The sequence below is a fragment of the Alligator mississippiensis genome, chromosome 7 (assembly GCF_030867095.1).
Source record: "Alligator mississippiensis isolate rAllMis1 chromosome 7, rAllMis1, whole genome shotgun sequence".
NCBI lineage: Eukaryota > Metazoa > Chordata > Crocodylia > Alligatoridae > Alligator > Alligator mississippiensis.
Genome location: NC_081830.1, coordinates 18,269,628 through 18,291,242, shown reverse-complemented (window position 1 = coordinate 18,291,242; position 21,615 = coordinate 18,269,628). Strand labels below are relative to the sequence as shown.

The following is a 21,615-nucleotide window of genomic DNA, read 5'->3' as shown; positions in this document are numbered from 1 at the left end:
CTCATCACTCAGGCGAAGCAATGCATTTACCGTTTTTACACTCTGTGCAGACAAACTTCCCGTCAGGTATTGATGTCAGCCCCAGGCACTCCACGTGAAAGACACTGCAGCATTCTCCTTCGCAGGACACCAGAGACTCACCAGAGCTCTCACAGATCTTAAAACAGACAGACAGATAGGAAGGGAAAAGATAAAACAGCTGAAATGATTTAATATAGGCGAGTCACAGAGCTGAAAGCAAAGGCAATACACACTGGCTGGAGCCTCATCCTACTATGACACTCCTGACTTCAGAACAATACAGGATTGTTGGCCAAAACCCTTCAACAGATCTGCTGATATTGAGTAGAGGGTTCTTTCAGCAGTGGCTGAATCTGTTCCCTCTAACAAGGTACAGGCAGTCCTCAACTTGCAACGTTTCGAGTTACAACATTTCGCACTTATAACGTTTATAAATTAACACCGTTTCAACTTTATGATGTCAGTTTCAACTTTACAACCCCTGATCTGATGCGACGCCACACCAGCGAACAAGTTCGCCGCATCGCTCATCTCCCTGGAGAACATCTGTCCAAACTTTCTTGGACGCTGCCATTAAGAAAGCAGACAAGACTCCAGAAAAACCTGCAGCTAAGACTCCAGCCAAGAACCCTTCAAAAAGTCCAACCAAGAGCCTTTCAAAAAGTCCAGCAAAGTCACCTCAAAGAAGTCCTTTCCAATCAATATGATCGCTATTTACAATATAGCTACATTAATGTATTTATATTACTCATCTATAATTGATCGAGTACAAAATTCTGGGGTATTTTTGGTGAAAATATGGTATCGGGCCTTGGTTCAGGAACCAATCCCCCGTTTATAACATTGTTTCTTATGAGAAAATTGGTTCCGAGTTACAATGTTTCGACTTAAGACCCAACTGCCTCATAAGTCTGAGCACTACCTGTACTCCCATTTTTAATAAATTAAGTTAGCACCCACCCTTCTGGATTCACATGTAAACCTCAATTCCTACACATGCCTGCATCTCCTATTGGCCTGAATGCTTTAAAACACATTCTCACTTGGTTTTACTCTGAAAGACTTTAGGATCTTTGCAGAGAGCAGAACACAGAATCTTGTTTATTTAGTGCCCGTAGAGACTAGACTGCATTTTCCACGAACTCAGGCATGTTAATGTACACAAACCATTCCCAGACTTTCCATCTTTTTCAGGATAGCCAGTGTCAAATTAACAAACTTGCTCAAAACACAGCTGCATAATTTCGAAAAGGTTTCTAGTCTGGTAGAAGACCTATCTGTTTTTACTAGGATACCACCTACCTGACAAACTGTATCCTTCTTATTTGTTCCAGTGCCTCTTCTTGATAAGCTAGAATCTACTGACTGCACGTCAGAAGCATCAGCATCTGCAGCAGCCGATGGGCTGTCTGAGTTTTTTCCAAAGCTACCCTACAAAGGAAACACCCAAAACCATTCTAAAGCAATCCACTTCCAACAGATTAAAGACAACAGTAAGTCAGAATCAATGAAAAGGTGCAACATACATATGAAGGTTTTGAACATTATTAGAAAGCATATGGACCTCCCTATGGTGACTCAGTAGTCTGCATCCCTATCAACACATGTCCTGGGTCACACACAGCGATGCCCAAGTCCCCGACCCACCTTATGAAACTCTCCATTGCCACAACATTCCAGATTTTCAAAAAAGCAAAATAATTCTGAATGCGTCTATCAGGTTACTCACCTATTCATGGCCTGCAGCCTTAATTATTTCTATTTTTCCATTCAAGAAACTACAAAATCTGCATGCAAAACATTACACATTTACCTGCAGATCATTCAGTCCTCTGGAATCAGAGTCAGACGTATCTCTGTACACTGAGCTAGTCAGTTCTACATCAGTTGAGGCACGACTCCTTTTCTTTAGAGGTTTACAAGAATCTGAAATCTCGCTGGCACCTTAACACAACATACTGAAATTAATCCCAAAATATTGCTTGCAATTTTTTTAATTGTTAAATCCCTAAGAGAGAAATAGCTGAGACTTGAAAGGTGAAGCTGAGAGGGAAGCCTTTGCAAGCATCACACTTGGCCTCTCACCTTCAGGTCTACCACTCTGGCCAGAACACAAAGTCGTTTTGTCAACAGCTTCCAAATCTCATTTAACAGAACAAATTAAAACTTCTCCATAACCACTGCATAGGGTGACATACTGAAACAATTTACCAAATTACCACTTCCCAGGGAAGGATAAAGCCAGCTGGGTTATCAACCCATCGTTCATCTTACAACCATTACTGTGAAGAGATGTCTTCATTTTAATCAACTCAGCATTTATGAAACTCAGTTTCATAAACTTCACCTTGGAGTACGTCGAATCAGAGTGAAAAGTTTAAAGCAGACCAAGAATACATACTAAGTGTAAGTGCGTCTACATGTGAAATTAGTGCACCTGAATAAACTCTGCCACAGTTTGTGCCAGAGCTCATTGCTCCCGGGTAGCAGCATTTACAAGTAGGCCTGGGACTGCAGCACCTTGAGCCAGGGCATTACGTACCCAGCTGGCAGGGGGCCCGGGGGGGGGGGGGGGGGGGTGGTCAACCTGCCAGTCTGGAGCTTCTCCGCCCCAGCTCAACATGCTGCAGAGGGGCTGGCTGGGGCACAAGGGTGCTACTGGTGTGGGGCAAGCCAGCAGGCAGCCCCTGCACTGGAGTATCCTTCTGTCTCAGCCAGCCCCCGCCACTGGCTACACATATGTTGTGGAACACTAAGTAACTCTGCCATAGGACAGTACTTGTGTTGGGCATTACTATCCTATAACAAAAGTTCATTAGTTTATTCCAGCCTAGTGGCGCCACACGTGCAGGCAGTGATGCTTTACTGTGGAGCTAATTAGTCAACTCCACAGTAAAGCACGTATGTAGATGCCCTCACTATCTTCTAAACTAGCCTTACCAATAAGCATCTTCATAGAAGAAAGAAACATCACTAACAAACATCAGGGGGATTACTGAGTTTGCACTGACTGAGAGCTACCAGCGAGTCACAGTGACTGGCTTGTAGACCTGGTATTAATAGCTAACATTTGCTTTTAGATCAGTCAAACTCACCTTTCTGTAATCCGGTCTTCACTGCTGTCTGTGGAACCATCTCAACCTGTTTGAATAGGAAAATCCAGAGTTAACAGAGGAATTTCCCCCCCTAGTATTAAAAAGAAAACGACAATTAAGTTTAAGTGATTAGCATATCTGAACTCAGAGGCAGTCTGTCAGTCCCCTTCTCAGCGTGAGCCTTCTGTCCTGCTGGGATATAATCCTAGCTGCCTAGGCTGAACACCAGGTGCCAAGGCAGCCATATGTGCACTAGCAGTAAGTCCTTTCCAGCGATTCTCTTTGTGCATGAAGATGAGAGGAAAAAGACTTTATCCGTGTCCAGCAGGCAGGAGAGGGGTTCCGTTTGGCAGCCAATCCTAGCGCTGTTGTAAAACCCCACACCTGCGTAAGTACGCATTTACCTTAACAGGCATGACACTCAGGTTAGTGAGACAATGTGTTGCCATTTTAAGGCACTTCCACCAAGCATGCACGCTTGAGCTTCTGGGAATATGGACCTTTTCTCTGTACAGAGTGCTGCAAGGACCATAAAGGTGAGGATGTGGACTTCGTATAGAACATTGTAGAGCTCTATACAGCTGGAGATTCAACATCAGTACGAACTGAAGTAGACAAGTTTATGGTCTTGGAAAAGCGTTTCAAGTTCTTGGTCCTACATCGGAGGGATGAGATTAGAAATCGTTCTGCCATCATACACGTAACACACGGAAATTTGGTGACTGTACCAAAATTAAATGAAGCAACTTGTCTCCTAAGATCCTGGTTTTTAGGTTAAGGATTGCAAGTTATTTCTTACAATGTGGTTACATATTCATGTAGAAACACATTTAGTAAATATTTAAGGATTATTCTATATTTTTTTTAAAAAATATTTTATTTTGTTGTACAATAGGTAAAAACATACAATAGAAGGATTTGTATTGGATACATTTTGTAATACAAATATAAAATCTAAACAATCACTTATTTCTCTACTACTCACTGTAACAGTAGCATTAACATTTTGTTTTTCCCCCATTTATTATACTCATTCCAGTTATAATTTTAAACCAAGTGGTTGCAGACTGAATTTGACTCAGCTGCAAAAAAACTCGACTCTGGATAACAAATATTGTTGCATCATTTTAAGAAGTTACTCAGATTCTTAAAATATAACTTAATACATTCAAGGTTATGCGCATTACAGTGCATCTCTGATTATTTTAAGTTTTTAGTCATATACTTTTCCTGAGAAAAGCAACTCCATGTTCATAGTCTTAGTTAGCTACATACTATAAGCAAGCATAGCTAATTGGGATCCAAGAAGTTTATATTGTTGGTTCTTGTACCTTTTTAAAATTAAGGTCAACGCAGGAGGTTTCGTTTAAAAAATAGGGAAGTTGAAACTCCTCGCACATTAAGATTTTCGAGGAACTATACGTAAGGTATCTCACATTCAACATTTAGTTGTGCTTAAGTTTCAGTGAGAAACGTACACTTTGTAGTTAAAAAATATGTTCTTCTGCCTTTGTTGGCAACCCAAACACAGAAGATCATGGTAGCGCACTAGAAGCAAACCATGGAACACAGAAGTGACTAGGTCTGTTTTCAAACTCTAAAAGGTAAATGAAACAAAATAAAGCATTAATTTAAAACAGAGATAAAAAAAGACAGAATCCTATTATAAAGTTTAAAAATAAAGAAGAAAAACCAAACCTTTAACTCAGCTGTCCCTTTAAAAAAAAAAAAGTGCCCTTTGGAAAGAGCTACATAAAAGAAATGTCCATTATACAAAATTCTTAGGTTTCAAGGGTAAATTACTTTACAGTTTAAAACTGGGGGAGGGGGGAAATCAAATGTGCCCAAGGAAAAGAACCAACAATTTTGACAAATTGGTTAAAAAATATATTCCTTTTTAAAATTAAATTACGTTGCCTACTCAACTTGCCTCAGTCTCCACTCAGAACTTTCTATTTAAAAAAAGCAACAACATTTGTCTGTCTGACATCCAAATTAAAGAAGTGCCCTATACATGTTAGTTCTACTCAAAGAAGAAAAAAAAAAATCAATCCCAGAAGACCTGTTTTTTGTCTGCCAATATAAAAATTGTATTAATCATTTGTAAGCTAAATTCAATCATAGCGAGTTCATTTTCCAATGGTCAAATTAATCAGTCTAATTCTCTTTGAAAAACAAAATCTCAATACAAACCAGCAGCTAAACCAAGAGTAAGAAGAGGAAGGAACCTGGTGGCAATTCCATCAAATAGAAATGACTGAAACACAACAGAAATTTCAAAGTAAACATGTACGGTTCATTAGGAGGTCTTGCATCATTGAGTTCCCATTATCCAAAGCCTGACTGATACTGTGAAGATGCCAGTAGCAGAGTCACAGCAATGGTATTGACAGGGGAATTTCATGAAGGATAGTCCAAAAGGAAACCCGATGGGGAAATGGAGAAAAATAAAAAAAAGGCACCAATATAAGCCACAACATTTATGAATACAAAATATTTTAACTCTCTACATGGAGGAAGCCAACCTGCTCCTTTTTGATCTTCTTCTTTGGCACAACTTCGGTGGATTTCTCAGACTCTGAGCGCGTTCTAATCGATCTTCTCTGTTGTTTCTTTTCTACAGAACCTAAGGGAGGAAAAGAGTTTCTATTATGTGATTCCCCCAATTTCAGTACAGCAAGAGCTCTCCAACACCATTAACTCAACTCAAGACTCTTTTCTTCTTTGCAAACATAACTTTAAATTGATCTTTTAAAATGTTTATCTGCCAGTTGTTGCCCTGGTTGCAGACAAAACATGTTAATTCTGTGTGGAGAACATGGATTCAAAAAAAGACACCAATAAAAAAAGCGGAAGGGAAAGGCTAGAGCGCACAGATTTAGGCATGGCATGTCTCGGCCTCTGCTTGGGTCATTCTTCTTTGCCTTTGGCTTTCTTACGAAGGTATCTATAATTTAAAGAAAAATAACTCCGTAATCCTGAAAAACCTTAATTTAAAGAAACATCATGTCATCTAAAACGTTGTAGAATTTCAAAAGATTCAGAATTTAGCTTTCACTGTCAAAAAAAGATAGTTCTGTATCAAAACTCTAGATTTTAGTAAAAGTTTCAGCAAGAGACAAGCTACAGCAGCTGCACCAAATTAGAAACCTGAAATGTTTACTAAAGGACTTCAGGATGCTGAGGGAGGAAAAAAAAAAAAGAACAGAAACATGACGGTTAATGGACGTGATGCTATCTTAATACGCACATCAAAACTGCAGATTAAGTAAATGTAAATTTATGATGTGGAAATCAAGCTGTAATCTAAGGCTGAGGGTTACTATGCTTTAGCCTGGCCAAACCCAAAATGATATTCCATGCTACAATGAAGTACTTTGAAGGAGCTTTAACCAAGGAGCATCCACACTGTACTTGTACAAAACACATCTCTTGAAACAAAGCACACAAGAAGAGGTAGACCGTTGACACAGCACTCAAGTCCAAAGCCTGAACTTTCTATTCCACCATATGCAGAAGTTTTGTTCTTCATCCCCAAGCGGTGTTAATGGGAGAGGAGAGGACTTGAAGGTACTTTGTATTTTTTCTTTCGTTTAGAAGAGTAACTTGCATACATAAACTGCTTTATTTTATTAAGAGACAGATTCATTACTGGAGGTCACAGGGGTCTGTCTTGCTTCTCTGGTTATGATGACATGTGTAGAAAAGGAGGTGGGCTCTAACTAAATACCAGAAGAAAGTGCTTCAATGGATTCTCAGCAGCAAGGAACTCCATCTTTTCCTTGTACGTTCTGAGCTTTGATTAACTTGACATGTGTCGGTTTAACACGGTTGCATGAAATGTACAGCTACGCAGTCTTATCATCTGGAGTTTCATCTTGCTTGTACAACTCACTGAAGACATTCATTACATTTTGGAAAACTCTGACAGCTCAAGTTCAACTAATCACCAGTCCTCCTTCCCTTCTAGGTGCGACACAGTAAAAGCAGTTATGCTGGGACAAGCTCTGAATCAGAGAAGAGTGCTTTTGAGGACCGAGGCCACTTTGTATTGGCTGCCAGTGGTATGCTCAAGTGATGCGGTATGCACGCTATCACTTCTGCACCTCACCCGCTCCTCAAAGATTCATTACTTCACCTCCGACGACTGTGCGTCAGGACTCCCAGAGTCACTTTGGAAAATACTTGACTATAAAAGGTATTCTGAGGTTCCAGTGACTATAAATTTGAAAAAAGGACTTTGCACTTATGTTGCATAAGAGGGAACCAAAAATTGCCTGGGCTTTGGAAACAACTTTGAAAGCAACTGTTTGGAGCATATACTGAAATAAAGCTCACATGCCAAATGGGGAGTTAACGGGTGATGTTTTGTGGTCCCAAAAGCCTAAAAAGAAAAAAAAATCATGAGCAGCTCAGAATCCTCACCTCTCTATGCCTCAAAAAAAAATCACTGTGATTTGTAAAAGGTGATGCCTCTGATTTCCAAGGGAGGGAAACACTGCAGAGCACCTTGTCTGCTGCTACACAACTGTAGTAGTAGCAGCAGCAATGGTGTGAGAAAACAAAACAAAAAAAAAAAAAACTGTAGGAACAACAGCAATCACCTGGTAAGACAACCCCCGCTGCTGTCAACAACAGGTGAAACTTCAGCTTGCTTACACAGGAGTCAAAAGTCCCAGGTGCTTAACGCATATTGAAAAAGTCACAAGCCAGAGTCCATTGAATATCAGATTTAAGATAAACCTACTTAAGAATTACACCTGCACAGAGCCTGAACTAGGTGGACTACTGAACGTGTTCACAGATAGACAGAATTGCGTAAAGTTTCTTGTTCGGCGTTTAATTTCGTTGTATTCGTGTTTCAGAAACACCTAATCATCTCAGGATCAAGTCCTTTACTATCAAATAACTGAAGCAAGAATGACGTTGTATAACTTGACAAGGTTTTAAAAAAAGTCTAGAAGAAACCTTAACAAGTAAACCACTTCAAAGACCTCAATTTTTGATTCCAGATTAAATGCAACTGATCGTCTAGCAATCAGTTTAAATAACCATATACTCATTCAACCCCAGATCTACCTTTTACTCAATTAAATATATGTTTCTGAAGCCTTTAAGTTGGACCCTTAAACGTAAGCTTTTGGAGCCTTGTACTCCAAAAACTTGCATCCATGCTATAAACGTATTATCCCCACACAACATCAGATGCATTTTACATGTCCAGGATGAAGACTGTTTGGCTCAAACATTAAAGTCATTACCAGAGAAGGAACATGAATCATTTTAAATGGAAGCGCTTTTCTAGTTGTTTCTCTCCCCGAGAGCCTCCAGTCTTTTCCAGAGGGATATTCGTTTCTCTCCATACTATGGTTTCTTGCCCTCAAAACGATACTTTCTGCTGGTTGGGCCTAGTCTGTCCCTGCCAACCTAAACCCTTTAGCCGTTTTCCTAAGTGCACAAAACAAAAAATGGTTTTCTGCTCTAATATCAAAAGGTGCTCATGCAAATTAAATTTTCACTCTCTTTTCCTAGGGCATTACTAAGTTAGGCCTTCTGTTTTCCATTGCCAGCCTCCAAAAATTCTTCTTTATCAGACAGCTTAATACTTGCTACACAGCGTCTTACTGCAAGGCTCTCAAACTGCTTGGAGAAGGCAAGTGTTATCCCATTTTACTGATTAGGTTAATTGTAGCACTGAAACATTTGCTGCCTTGGTTACTTAAGAACAAACAGCAAAGCTGAGAACAGCACTCACGCTGGGCTAGTAACTGAACTATGCCCATTCAGTTTTCATCTCCTTGGGTTGCAGTTGTTTTTGAAAGTTGGTGCCCAAAGCCAGTATAATGCTTTACCAGCAGATCCGTTCTACCAGCTCTGTAGTAAGAGACTGCTACCCACTGCTCCCCATCTGGCCTCTGTAAATGCATCCGTCCGGGATGCATTTTGATTTCTCCAAGTGGCCAAGCCCAAGATACTAACTGACTCTGCTAAGGGCACTGCACCCATGGCTTAAATTCTCAGCGCTTTAAGGGCCACCCCTCCAAAACAACCATCTCATCTCTTGACCATGCCACCAACCGTTACTGCAATTATATAAAGAAAAATGCGTCTGTGATACTTTTCGGTTCCATAAGCAAACTCACTCTTGGGCAACCTGTTGAAAAGCTGGGTGGGCTTAAGTTCAGCCCAGGAGTCCAAACCTTGGCCTACCTGTTGACCCAGAAGTTGTTTCAGGAGAGGATACGTTTTGTGCAGTTGCTTTCTCGTTTCTCTGGTTTGATGTGGAATTAAGCTTGTCTTGCCCCTTGATGCTTATTTCAGTTTTGTTACCAATACCCTTAAGGGGGGTGGGGGGAAAAAGAGGAAAGAAAAAAGAAAAAACACACAGATACAAGTCAGGGACTACCTGATCAGGCCAATTACTACAACACAACAAAATCTACAATGTCAAGATGTACTCGTTTGACCCCAGTACTCTTTCCTGCCGTGGCAGGGGCGGGGGTCGAACTTGATGATCTGCTCAGGTCCCTTCCAACCCTACCTACAATGAAACTATGAAGATCCAACACTTGGAGCTTGGGGATGCGTGTGTGATGCTGCTGATAAGCAAACTGCTCTCCCTCGTGGAACCCTACACCATCTCAGATAGCATCCACTTCTCTCTTGCAAGAAATACTGGAGGCACCACTGCCACCGAATGGGAGCAGTGACTTCACTGAATTTATTCCCAGCCTGGGCATCCCCACACAAGGGGTCCTTGAAATTGTTTTAAGTGTAGATAAATACCTCACAGAAGAAAGGGCAGAAGAGTAAGGAAGAAATGTAGCACCAATCCTGCTCCTCAGGCTGACTGTGAGAGGCTGCTGTTAGCCTGAAGGAGTCCGAGGTAAAATCTCATTTAAGAACATCTTTAATGCAAGATTTAATTTGTACTTTGAACCCTCTATTCACATTTTTGTAATCGTGCTTGTTGCACAAATAAAGTCTCGTCTAACCCAAAGCATCTAAGCACCTCAAACGTGATGTTATACGGCTAACTAGAAGTATGCAAGTAGTTTATGGTACCCACCCCTTTAAAACTTGTTGGCAAAAGTTCAATGGCTTTGTAAGAATTTATGCCAGCAGAGCCAGAGTGGGAAATACCAGTTTCATTTTTTTAGCTGGGAACTCTTGGTTACACTGGCCTATTTTGTTAATGCAGTTTTAAGAGATTAGTACAGATATGGGCTGTGGCAAAGAAAATAAGGCTAGACAGCTTTCATGTGATCTCCAATGAAAGCAACCTACACAGGGCCAATGCACCTTGAAAGGTGACATTTAAGCCCCGCAATAAATACTGTAGGTTTGTGTTATTCCCAGAGAGAAAGGTTGATGCGCAAATAAGGCGTACCTTGGTCGAGTACACAAACTGATCAATGAGTTTTCCATCCCCAGCAGCATTCTGAAGAGCAAAAACCTGTTCGATTTTAACAACCGGAGACATGTTACATTTCTGGAGATCCAAGCTTCCCTTGTGCATGGTTATTGACGCTGGCAAGGATTTTCTAGCTGCAGCCGTTTTCCATGCTATTTTCACAGGAGGCGGCTCCTCTTCTTCCACGCTCGACTGCCTCCTTTGACTTTGCCTTCGCACCTCAGTATTTGATATTGAGGGTGAGGTTGTTACCACATTGGTCTGTTCTGGCTGAGTGTTCACTGTTGGCTTAGGGCGCCGAGTCTTTTTAGCCTCTGATTTAGAGGCAGCAGTCTTTTTGGCTTTGGGCAAAGCCTCCTCCGGCTCTTTATCTACATAAATGAAGGTGTACTGCTCTATCCTTTCTTCTCGGGTCATTTTCAATGCTTTCTCAGCATGGGCAATACCAATATCCCACTGAGCACGCTCTCTCTGTGGCCTTGGTTTGCGAATCTTGAAAACAGAGACAAAAAGAGAATCGTGTTAGATGGATCTACTTAGCTTCCCAGATGCATTAAAAAGACAATGTTCAATGAAAGCAACTTTACAAACACCCTTCTGTGCAACATGTGTACCCTACCAGGCAATCTTGAAGCCCCTTACACAGCCACACGCCTCGGATGGCCGATGAAAACTGGTTCAGTTTACAAGATAATTTGGGGGTCACGCGTATCCTACAAATTCAGACTAGGATCCAACAGCCCAACAGGATTCTTAGGGGACATCACCGTCTCCAGCAAAGTAGCAAGATTCTGATGACTTACCACCTCACTGAAAACCGAGCGGAAAGGTTAACCCACAAATCTGTCGATATATGAGTCAGAAGACAGCCAGCCCACTTATCCACATTTAAAAATAAAATCTTCTCTCTCTCAGCTTCTGACCTTTCCCTTCCCTAGTCATTACTACTTTTAATTAAAATCTACTCAAGTAGTCCACCTCTAGTGGATGATAATTGTGGCTAATATTTCTTTTCCCAGTGGAACAACCAAATCAAAGATATGAGCTACCCAGGAAGACGTACATACTGTTTCTTTAAAAAAACGTATTTTTCCTTATGGTTGGATTAATAATGAATGCATTAAAAATGCTGCTTGTATTCATATCAAACATTTGTTTTATTTACGATTAGAACTAGGCCTCTAAAAAGGCTATACCCATAACCTTTTAATATAAAAGACAGAAGCATGAATATTTATCTCAACAAAAGACCACATAAGAATATTTAGCTGTCTATAAATAAAGATCACATATTCCCAGGTGGAAGAGATGCTGCCCTTTACTTTTGCACACCATTTAAACATAAACCAGCCTACCAGGTTTTGAAATATGCATACTTCGCCCAATTTGGGTTTTACTTTAATGAACAGTTTATATATCTCTGTAATACACTGAGCGCTGAACATACCTTCTGTTTCTCCGAGTGGTTGCTGGCTTGCTTAGCAGCCTCAGCCAATAACTGCTCATACTGTTTGTGTCCCTTGTACTCTCGAACTCGCTTCTCATGCACCCATGCCCTCTCAGGCTGATTGCTAAAAAACTGAACATGGTATTCACGGGCACCTGAAATTAAAACACACTCTAGTAATCAGTTCTATCACCCCAAATCAAGTGGGGCATTTACTTGGACAATTAAGTTTAGACACTGCCCTTTCCCTCCATCTCGCCTCAACTCACTCAGTTCTTGCACCTGGAAGTTCTGCTCAGCTCTGAAAAACTTAAATGGTAAAATCTAGGCAGCCTCTTCACTGACATGATAGGCTTTCATAAGTTTGAGTGCCAAGCCACCAAGATCACAGAATGGAAACAAAAAATAGGGGCTACTAGATCAATTTGCAGCGTGCTACACTGAGGTTCTGGCCATCTGTGGGATTTTTTTTTTAAAGTTTTCTGATAGCAAGCTACAGTAAATAATAAAAAAAAAATATTAACAATCTAATTGTATACAAATGAAAAACTAACGCCAGCACACAAAGCAAACACTGCCCTTAAAAAAAGTTACAGACGGCTCTACCTTCATCCCCAGTTTAAGGTGACCCTTAATAACACTGAACACTACCAGACGCATTATGCAATCTCTTGACAAGGTATTAACCCAACAAGAATAGAAGTGGAAAAATCTATCTTTAAAACTTGGGAAAGAGAAAAAGGCCCATGTGCCTGTATATACATGGCTAACCCCTAAATTACATGCATCTATGTGCAAACATTTCTATTTAATGTAGGCTAAACCACACACACTTGCAATTCCATACAGTTGTATCTTCAAGATGGGAACAGAGGAAGTCAGGCCAGATAATGGAATGAACAATCGCAGCAGTGGTTTAAAATGTAATTCCATTCAAAATTTATTTTCCAGAATATCCAGATGTCAGCTGCCCCAAAGCCCATTTGAGGACACCCTGCTCTTCTCCGAACTAATCCCAAAATACCTACATTAGCTACTCTTTTTACATGAAGGCACCTACGTGGAAGGTCAGTGGTTTTCTTTCCTTACCTCTTGTATTAATTTTGGTATGAACCTCAAGCTGTGGATCACATGAAACCATGCAAGGCCACCAAGGATAAGTCCCCACCTTGGACCACACCAGATCACCAATCTGAAACTTGATATCATTTGTGACCTTTGTTGGAAGAGATGGTAATAACTGCTGGACCTATAAAAGGAGGTAAATAGGCAAATCAGCCATGCAAGACAACAGTGTAATGCCAGTCCCAAATGCACAGTTATCCAGGAGCAGCATTTTGTTGTTTCTTTTCCAATTTATTTTCCATCCTGGACTACTCGTCTCTGCGAGCTAAGGGAAGAGCAGACACAGTCCTTTCTTGGAACCAGGACAAAAGTGACACTTCAGATCCAGATGCACAGCCCACCAAACCCAACAACCACTTGAGATATTCAGTAGCAGACATCCCCTGCAGAAAGCATTTACTCAATCAGAGTAGTGTTTCAGGGATAATGAAATAAACCAACTTATACAGTGCAATGAGTTTGGCTGGCCACTATAATTCCAGACGTTTCCCAGAGCTGTGAACTAATTATGAGATAAGTTCATACTCTAATGTGCCAACATGATTTTTAGAATGCCAAGGATCTGGAAAGAGTTAATCTAGGCAGAGTACTAACCGGGGTTTCCTCCAAGATTATCACATCTTCTCTTGGTCTCTCCGGTAGTGTGCTAAGCCTCTCATTTGGTCTCTAGGAAATTTTTTAAAAGAGAGAGAGAGAGAGAGAAAAAAGGAAAATAAAAGTAAACAGAATCAGGGCACAGTAAAAAAGAAGCACATGCCAAAGAGAATGGAGGTAAGAAAAAAAAAAATCAATTTGCAGACCAATGACAAAATCAGCAGACATTAACACAATGACCTCTTTGCAACTCATTCAAGACTAACCAGCACCATTTCTCCAGGTTATTATTTAGTACTTTCGGCAGCACCCATCAGATCGGTTTCCCACTGTGCCAAGTGCTGTACAAACATACAGGACAGTCACTGTCCCATCAAACTTACCATCTAAATGAAAAAGTTATAAGCAAGTGAGGGGTAATAGAGGGAAGGGAAGATGAAGGACACCAGAAGTGACATGTAGCTACTATACACTGTGGGCTGATTTCATGCACATGCTGCACTACCAGGGGCTCTGAGCCGATTTCCAAGCCCCAACCACAAGATTATGAGTTTGGTATTCGCTACAGATTTTAAGTCACATAAAAGTAGGTTTTGAGGATGAATCTGAAAGTTGTCAGAGCTCTGGCTTCACAGGTTATTGAAAGAAGACATGCCATGCTTCAGAAAAGGCAGAGAGGAAAGCACGAGGCAGCTGTGGAAAAGCAAGATGAACATTCACCAGAAGCTAACATAGTTGACAGAGCACATGAGATACTGAGAAGAGTAGCAGATACAGACTGGAACTAAAATCGTGAAAAGCCTTACACATCAAAAGGACCAGAGGCTCATGTCTGACAAGGTGGAAAGGAGCTGGTCAATGGAGAGATAGGTGGAAGAGAGAGGTCTGAGAAAGGGTGACACACACATGTTTAGTCACCAACTAATAATGATCCAGGCAAATTAGAGCATCCACTGAAAGTGAGAATCTGTTTTCAGGGAATAACACACCCGTGCTGCAATAATCATAAATGCATGCTTTGTGTTAGACTACCTAGAAAATGCTCATTTAAAAACCACCATGCCTAGTGCACATAAACCCGCATTCTCAGTACATGTTAACATTTAGGATTCAAGTAGCACACAATAATGATCACTCATTACAAGTAACTTAAGACCATGCAAATTAAAACTCACAGAGTAGAAAACATTCTCCCTTGCCACAACAGCCTGCTAATAGAAGTGAATAAACCAACCAATATATGCCTTCATTAGTTTCTGCTACAATGAGCTACCAAAAGCTCACTCTCCGACAAAACAACTGGGCTAATTACACAAAAGATTTTAAACAAACTTTTCAGTTTGCTTCGTAGAAGAAAATTCTAACCAGCTGTTCATTGTCAGGCTCAATTTCTGCTTTTAACAAATGCCCAGAGCTTTAAGTCCAGCAAGGTTTTGGAAAGGCTGCAATTCCAACTTGTTACCTTCAGCACAAACATGCCCCTGCAGTGTTCAGGTTATTGCACTAAAACTGGGGGATCAACCACTACAGATCATTCTACTTTCACTGTCCATGCTGAAAAGAAAAAAAAAAACCCCAACACAAACCAGCAAAAATCCCCTCATACATGGAAGCTATTTATCTTTTGAAAATGTGTTTTATGCAAATTAAAACGCTGACTGAAACATCGTGTAGGCCTAACTGAAGAGCGCCTTCTAGAAGGATGTTTAAAGTGGGAACAGGGACAAATTTGAAGTCAGTTGTCAGAATGTGTCCAGTTCCTACTAGAACAAGTTCTGTACCAAAGGCACAGATCCCCTGGATGCACATGGGAGGTGGGGAAGGATCCTGCATTGCTATTGCCCAAGTTTCTTCTGCTTTTTTGGCTAAAGGTTTGCCAGACAGAGAGCACTAAAACTGGCTGTCATACAACGCAACTCCAGCAGCAAGAGTATTATGTATAAAAACCAGTCACCAAGTAAACTCTATTTTGCTGGACACTCTATTTCACGTTTGTAGCGGCATTAGCCACTCATTAAAATCACAGTGAGATTCATTAGTGCCAACTGTGTGGACTATGTCTGGCAGAAGTTCAAAACCTTAATTGATAGACCACCCAAATGACCTCAAGAAGTTGCAGGCAACAATAAATTCCCAAAAGAAATAAGTGTAAGCCTTGAAATAAAACGTATGTTGGCAGCTAAGAAACGATAAAGACTTTAAGACTCTAGAGGAAGAAACACTGCATTTCATTTAATAAAAACTGGGCCTGCAGCAGGTTTGCGTTTCTTCTAAGACAAAAGACAAGTTAGCCATCAGTCTATGGCCTTCCAACTGCTAAGCCCATGAACTGCTGTATTATGGGGCTAAATCAACATAACTTATGCCACCACCTCTTCATGTTAACAGGTGAAGGACATGGACATTGTGATGCCCGACTTTTACAGCACGGTCTCTTCTCTCAACAGTTGCCAGTACGTAGGATTTGCAAAAAACCCAAAGTGGGCAGAGTGACCTAAACAAAATGAGCTCTGTTCTGAAACAGAAGGGCATCGCCCCTACTCCCAAAGCATCCCAGCTCAACCTGCTGACAATGCCTCTTAGACTAGGAAACAACATCAAACAGGAGGAATTAAACTGAGGAGTGGTAAAGAGTCCAGATGTCTATGAAGAGGCTCAAAAGAACAAGGTAAAAAAGGCCGCAGGTCCTGAAAACAAGTATACTTATCCCTAGCAATCCAGGGGTTAACTTTGAATACCACCGCTCAAGTAGTTCCTGGCTTTATGTGTACATACACAATGCATGCTGCAATCCTGTCATTTCTTGCACCTGGCAGAAATGGATGGATACATGCACAATGATCTTCTCAAACATGGGCCAACTGACTCAACTGGCTTTTCTAGTGTGCGCGCCAAAAAAATAATAATAAAAAAAACCCAAAGCAAACTACAGCTAACTATTTTTGCTAGCCTGTACGTATGTTGCACAACTAGTTCTATACTGGGCTTTTTCAGTTTCACACAATTCATCCGATTCATCCTAAAAACTGCTTTCAATGGCTAATGCCCTGTTAAACTGTATTAAGCATGTTGAAATGTCATCAAGAAAACAGCATACTTAAACAGCTAAAACATAACCTACACGTTAGGTGCTCTTGAGAATTAAGAATATTTCCATTATACTTAAGAGTTGCAGTGCTCAAAATACCATAAGAGCTTAGGAAAGGAGCATTATTTTGAAAGATGACAATATAAAAAAAAAAAATCTTTATATTGTATGCTTTTTGGGGCACAAGCTGGTTCTTTACCTGTGTTTGGAAGAGACTGAATTTTAAGCTCTACTGCAATCTAATAATAATTACTCTTCTTTCTGACACACAAGCTTTCCATCAGAGCTGTGTTGGACAATTCTCCATAAGAAACTGCTAGCAGCTCTATCACTAGGCTGAAGAGTTGACAGTTTGCTGCAGCGTCACACTGCTTTAGGTACATACACAACTAAATAGGAAAAACAAAAGTGTCTACATCGAATCTTTTTTAATAATCACAGGAATACAAAAAGTGGGAATTCTTATTCCACTTACGTTTTGTTCCTCTGGTTCTAGTTTTGGAATTTTGTGCGACTTGCGCTCTTCCGATCGGGAAGAGTCGTGCTTGCTACTTTTTTTCCTTTTTTCCTTTCTCCCTTCATGTTTCGTCTTAGCATACTCACTCGCTTGGACTTCATTTAAGAGGTCCCCACACAGAGAGGACTCAAACAATTCCCTGCCATTCTGGATAGTTTTGGTTATTTTTAATTTAATTTCTGGTGAGCCAGTCTTCTTTGGAATCACCGTTTGTGGTACAGAAGGAGGAGGTGGCGGGGGCGGTTGTGGGGGTGAAGGTTTTTCCAGAACTTCATGCGGCCTTGCATTAGAGTTGTCCATTTGGTAATACTCTGGCGGGCTAAAGTTTCTAACTGTGCCAAAGCCATTGGCCGAACCATTAGGATACTGGTTGTATGTCTGATATTTGGCTTGAGGTTCGTACATGTTGATTGTTGGTGGATAGCCATTAGTGATCGGCGGAAGATCCTCTGTTGTCGGTGGGGGGTACTGAAAGCCTTGCTGCAGGGCAGTTTCATATGGTGTTTGTCCACCATCTTCAGCGATGTCACTGCTGGCATCAAAGGCATCCTCCTGGCGGATGTTGGCCGAGTCAATGAGTTGAGGTGGTTGCTGAATTGTGTTTCCCATGATCCCTTGCATGAAAGAGAAAGAGAAATCCATTGTTCTGCTCCAGCATCCTTAGCTTTCCCTTTTTCTCATAGGGCCTGAAAGGGTGGGGAAAAGTGATCAGTGTAAAGCGGAGGACAAGGATTGAAGTAGTTAAAAGAAAACAGTTCTAACAAATACAGCTTCACTAGCCACTCTCTTCCAGTCACCATTTCCCTTCACACAGACTACCGTCAACATACCCGAGTCCTCACCTGCTCAGAGGTCTGTCCTCTCTGACAGTTTGGTTCCCTGCCTAAAAAAAAAGCTCAAGAATGAATTGTGCCAAGTTACGTGATAGTTTTCTAATACGAATAATCATCTCCTAGGGATTTGCTCGACTCATCTTACATTCACATTTTAATTAAGCTGTGAAATCCAGTGCTTGGAAATCAGAGCGATCAACAAAGCCTGAGTAACTGAAGAGGGATCCAGAAGCAAAGGGCTGCTGTGTAGGGAAGTCCTGCCACTTTAAGTAATGCAACAGCCAAATTATATAAATCACATAATTTGTAATATGCGCTTACAGATTTGAAATGGAAGATCCCCTCACTGTGCATTTGCTGAGAATCTAAAAAGAACTTTCCAAAAGGCCATCCACACAGTCTTGGGGACAGCTCTTTGACTTAACTATGCCTCTCCAGCCAGAGGGAAAAGACAAATATTTCCAAGAGTCACGTGCACCTCTCAGGTCTTGAAACACCACTCTTACTATTTAAAAAAAAAAAAAAAGCAGATATTCTCACGAGCAAGAGTTTTAAGACTGGGTTAAATTATGGACCCATGTGTTAGAGTAATGGTTCCAAATGTCACATCAGGAAGGCTGCACCAGATTGTTTTAGGAGGATTATTCTATAAACCAATCATTAAGAATGGTGAGACAGCAACAACTACTCAATCTGCAGAAGTGGATCTAGGCACTAGACAACTATTATTAACTCAACAGATTGTAAGGACCACAGAAAGGCCCCAACAAGGTAAAACCTCTCCTCGAGACTCTCAACTTTTAATGTCATCAGAAAAGCCTGGAAAATGCAGCAGCACACAACATGCCCCAAAAGAAAGCTGGCCTTCTTAAACTGAGAGAGGTAGTTAGCCTTGTTATCCTGAACTCAGGCAGAAGGTGGATTTGCATCTTACGGATCAACTACATCAGAGATGCAGAGCATATGCATCTCTGATTTACATTTGTCTATAAGGTGCAAATCTACCCTGCCTTCTCCAAGAGTGGCAAATTAAAACAAAAACAGTGCTGGTCATTCTTTTCCAGCAGGCAGGAAAACCAGTTCCGGCTCTAGGACAAACGATACCCCCAGAAAGCACTTTTTCAGGAAGAGTGCAAGGAGTTTGCCATGACAGGCTCCAGAACACCCTATGTGGGCAAGGGTTACTCTCCTCGCATCTCCACAACCTTCCCTCCTGCTTAGTATTCAGCATTTGAATTCTCACCCATCACAGAGCTGCCATGCAGCAAGGAGCCCAGCACAGCGTTGGAATAAAATGACGTTCTCAGAAACGGTCAAGAGGCCACATGGGAAAAAAGCTCTTTAAAACCTGGAATTATTCTGCGCTGTGCTCTGCTACAGCACTGCCCAGCACTCCCTGGATGGTGTAGATGTGCACTAAGAGAGGCTTGTGAATGGTACTGGAGGCAGCTCAAAGATGGCTGGAGCAAGGCAAATTATCCTCTACCTTGCTTTTAAAATTACTTATTTTAATGACACCCAAAACAGGCCACATTCAATTCCCAAATGCCTCCAACCTCACTCTCATGCACACACATCAAAAGAAGAGCTCCCCACCAAGTAGACAGAACCAGCCTCCCCCGACATTAGGCCAGACCTGCAGCAAAACCAACCCCCATGGGCAAAAATAAAGCCAAAATAAAAATAAAATTAACCCTCTGCTTTCTTTAAAACATCTCTGTCAATCTGTCCAGGTGTGTCATCTGGCAGGGATGACCCGCTCCCTTTACCTCCATAGTACCCAAGGTCCTGGAGGGGGAATTTTTTTTCTTGACAACCGTTAGGAGCAGATAAGAATCTGCAGAGACCTGACAGTTTTAAATAATCACTACAGATAGAGAGTAAAAGTAAAAACACGTGCTATATGCTCAAAGATTAACCTTCCTTTCTATATGAAAAAAAAGCAAATTTAAACAAACTGATTGCTTAGCTGGAAAGGATAACTTAATAGTTTAAGCCTCAGGTTTTAAATATATATGTTTGCCAGCCAATAAGGTCAATTTAGCCGTGGCAAAGTGCATACAGTTCCACGCTGTTTACTCTGCGTGTGTGCTGGGATACCCTTCCTATCATGATCTACAATGACACTAAAAATCCCATGGGCCAGTTCCATAATAAGGGCGTGCCCATTTTCTTGCCCAAGTTTTATTCACATACTCCTTCAACTACTGAGGTTTTGAGCCTGTCTTGAGAAATATTTTCTGCCACAGGAACTAACAGAGATGTGAAGATAAGGAAGGCTCAAGAAAGAAAAAGCAACTTCATTAATTACAGGCCAAGAAAATACTACTCAACACAGATCATAACCACCTCTCCTATGCTCAGTTTTGCTACATGGCGATATCATCTATGCTTTGAGTTATCAATGTCATGCCAAAGCTCAAAGGACAAAATGGCACAACACTATGCAAAAAAGACTCGCTGGGTTCAGTAATGAACATCCTACAGCAGATACACACCACACCTTTCTTCTGACAGTCAAACTCGGCACACTGGCCACAAAAAAAACCCCCAAAAAACAAAAAATAACCACCTGTACCATGGCAGTTTGATCACTTGGGAGACAATACACACACTGAACAGCACTGCGCATCAAGGTCAAAAAAACAAACCAAGATCATAAACAGCACCAGGAAGAGCTAGCAAAGGAAGCAGAACCATTTGCATCACTTTACAAACTAGTTGTTTTTCTTTTTTTTTTTTTATTTAATTATTTTTAATATACAAACCAAAAGTCACCTCTTAATTTAAGCAGAGGAATAAAGGCTTCTCCAGCTAAAACACCTAGGATTTGGGGATTTTTAAAAACAATTTGAATATGTTCAGTCTAAGGGGAATTTTTCTGGCCATATTAGAAGCCTCTGGGAGAAAAAGCATATACTTTTAGAAGAACAAAACTAAAAGAGTCCTTCAGACATCACAGCACATCCATTATTACAAGAAGACTAGTCAAACAGACTGACATTACTGCTACATAAGCAGTTTGTGATTAAGAAACCATAGATTTGCTCTTTACTTCCCCATTAAAAGATTAAATCGTCAACCATTTCCTTTTACCCAAATGCTCTGAAAACATCACCATTAAGGCTTTCAGCATCCAATGCCAGACTTTATCTTAGCATGTCCATTTATATTCTAGCTCACCCCCCAGCATTCAAGATTTCTGAGCATGGAGATGCAGATGTAACAGGGTCATAAAAAAGAATCATCAAACCATGTGTTGTAACAACAAGATTTATACTACAGATAACTATGGTGGTGTGCACATCTAAAAATACCACTTGCCAATACCACACAGTGTCCGAGTCGGGTATTTTATGTTTTCTCCCTTACAAGTTTGTGACTAAGACTGGAAATTTTGTTTTATCATAGCCAATTTGCATAAACTATCACCAATTTACCCCCTAAAAAGTAGGTGGGATGTTGGGAATTTTTCATTTGC

General features: G+C 40.9%; 1 protein-coding gene across 6 annotated transcripts in view; it reads right to left on the bottom strand.

Moving 5' to 3' along the window:
• Window positions 1-21,615, bottom strand: part of NSD3 (nuclear receptor binding SET domain protein 3) — a 54,646-nt gene that overhangs the window by 24,960 nt on the left and 8,071 nt on the right. For 5 of the 6 annotated variants that reach the window (XM_059730670.1, XM_059730671.1, XM_059730667.1 and 2 more), the window contains exons 2-12: window positions 17,260-17,987; window positions 13,697-13,768; window positions 13,067-13,226; window positions 11,978-12,132; window positions 10,507-11,022; window positions 9,327-9,453; window positions 5,642-5,742; window positions 3,117-3,162; window positions 1,835-1,965; window positions 1,324-1,452; window positions 31-157 (exon numbers count right to left, since the gene is read on the bottom strand). In XM_059730670.1, the coding sequence (XP_059586653.1) occupies window positions 31-157; window positions 1,324-1,452; window positions 1,835-1,965; window positions 3,117-3,162; window positions 5,642-5,742; window positions 9,327-9,453; window positions 10,507-11,022; window positions 11,978-12,132; window positions 13,067-13,226; window positions 13,697-13,768; window positions 17,260-17,943 (2,248 nt within the window). In that variant the 5' untranslated portion in view covers window positions 17,944-17,987. The remainder of the gene's footprint in view (window positions 1-30; window positions 158-1,323; window positions 1,453-1,834; window positions 1,966-3,116; window positions 3,163-5,641; window positions 5,743-9,326; window positions 9,454-10,506; window positions 11,023-11,977; window positions 12,133-13,066; window positions 13,227-13,696; window positions 13,769-17,259; window positions 17,988-21,615) is intronic. The other variant, XM_059730668.1, reaches the window with a different exon arrangement.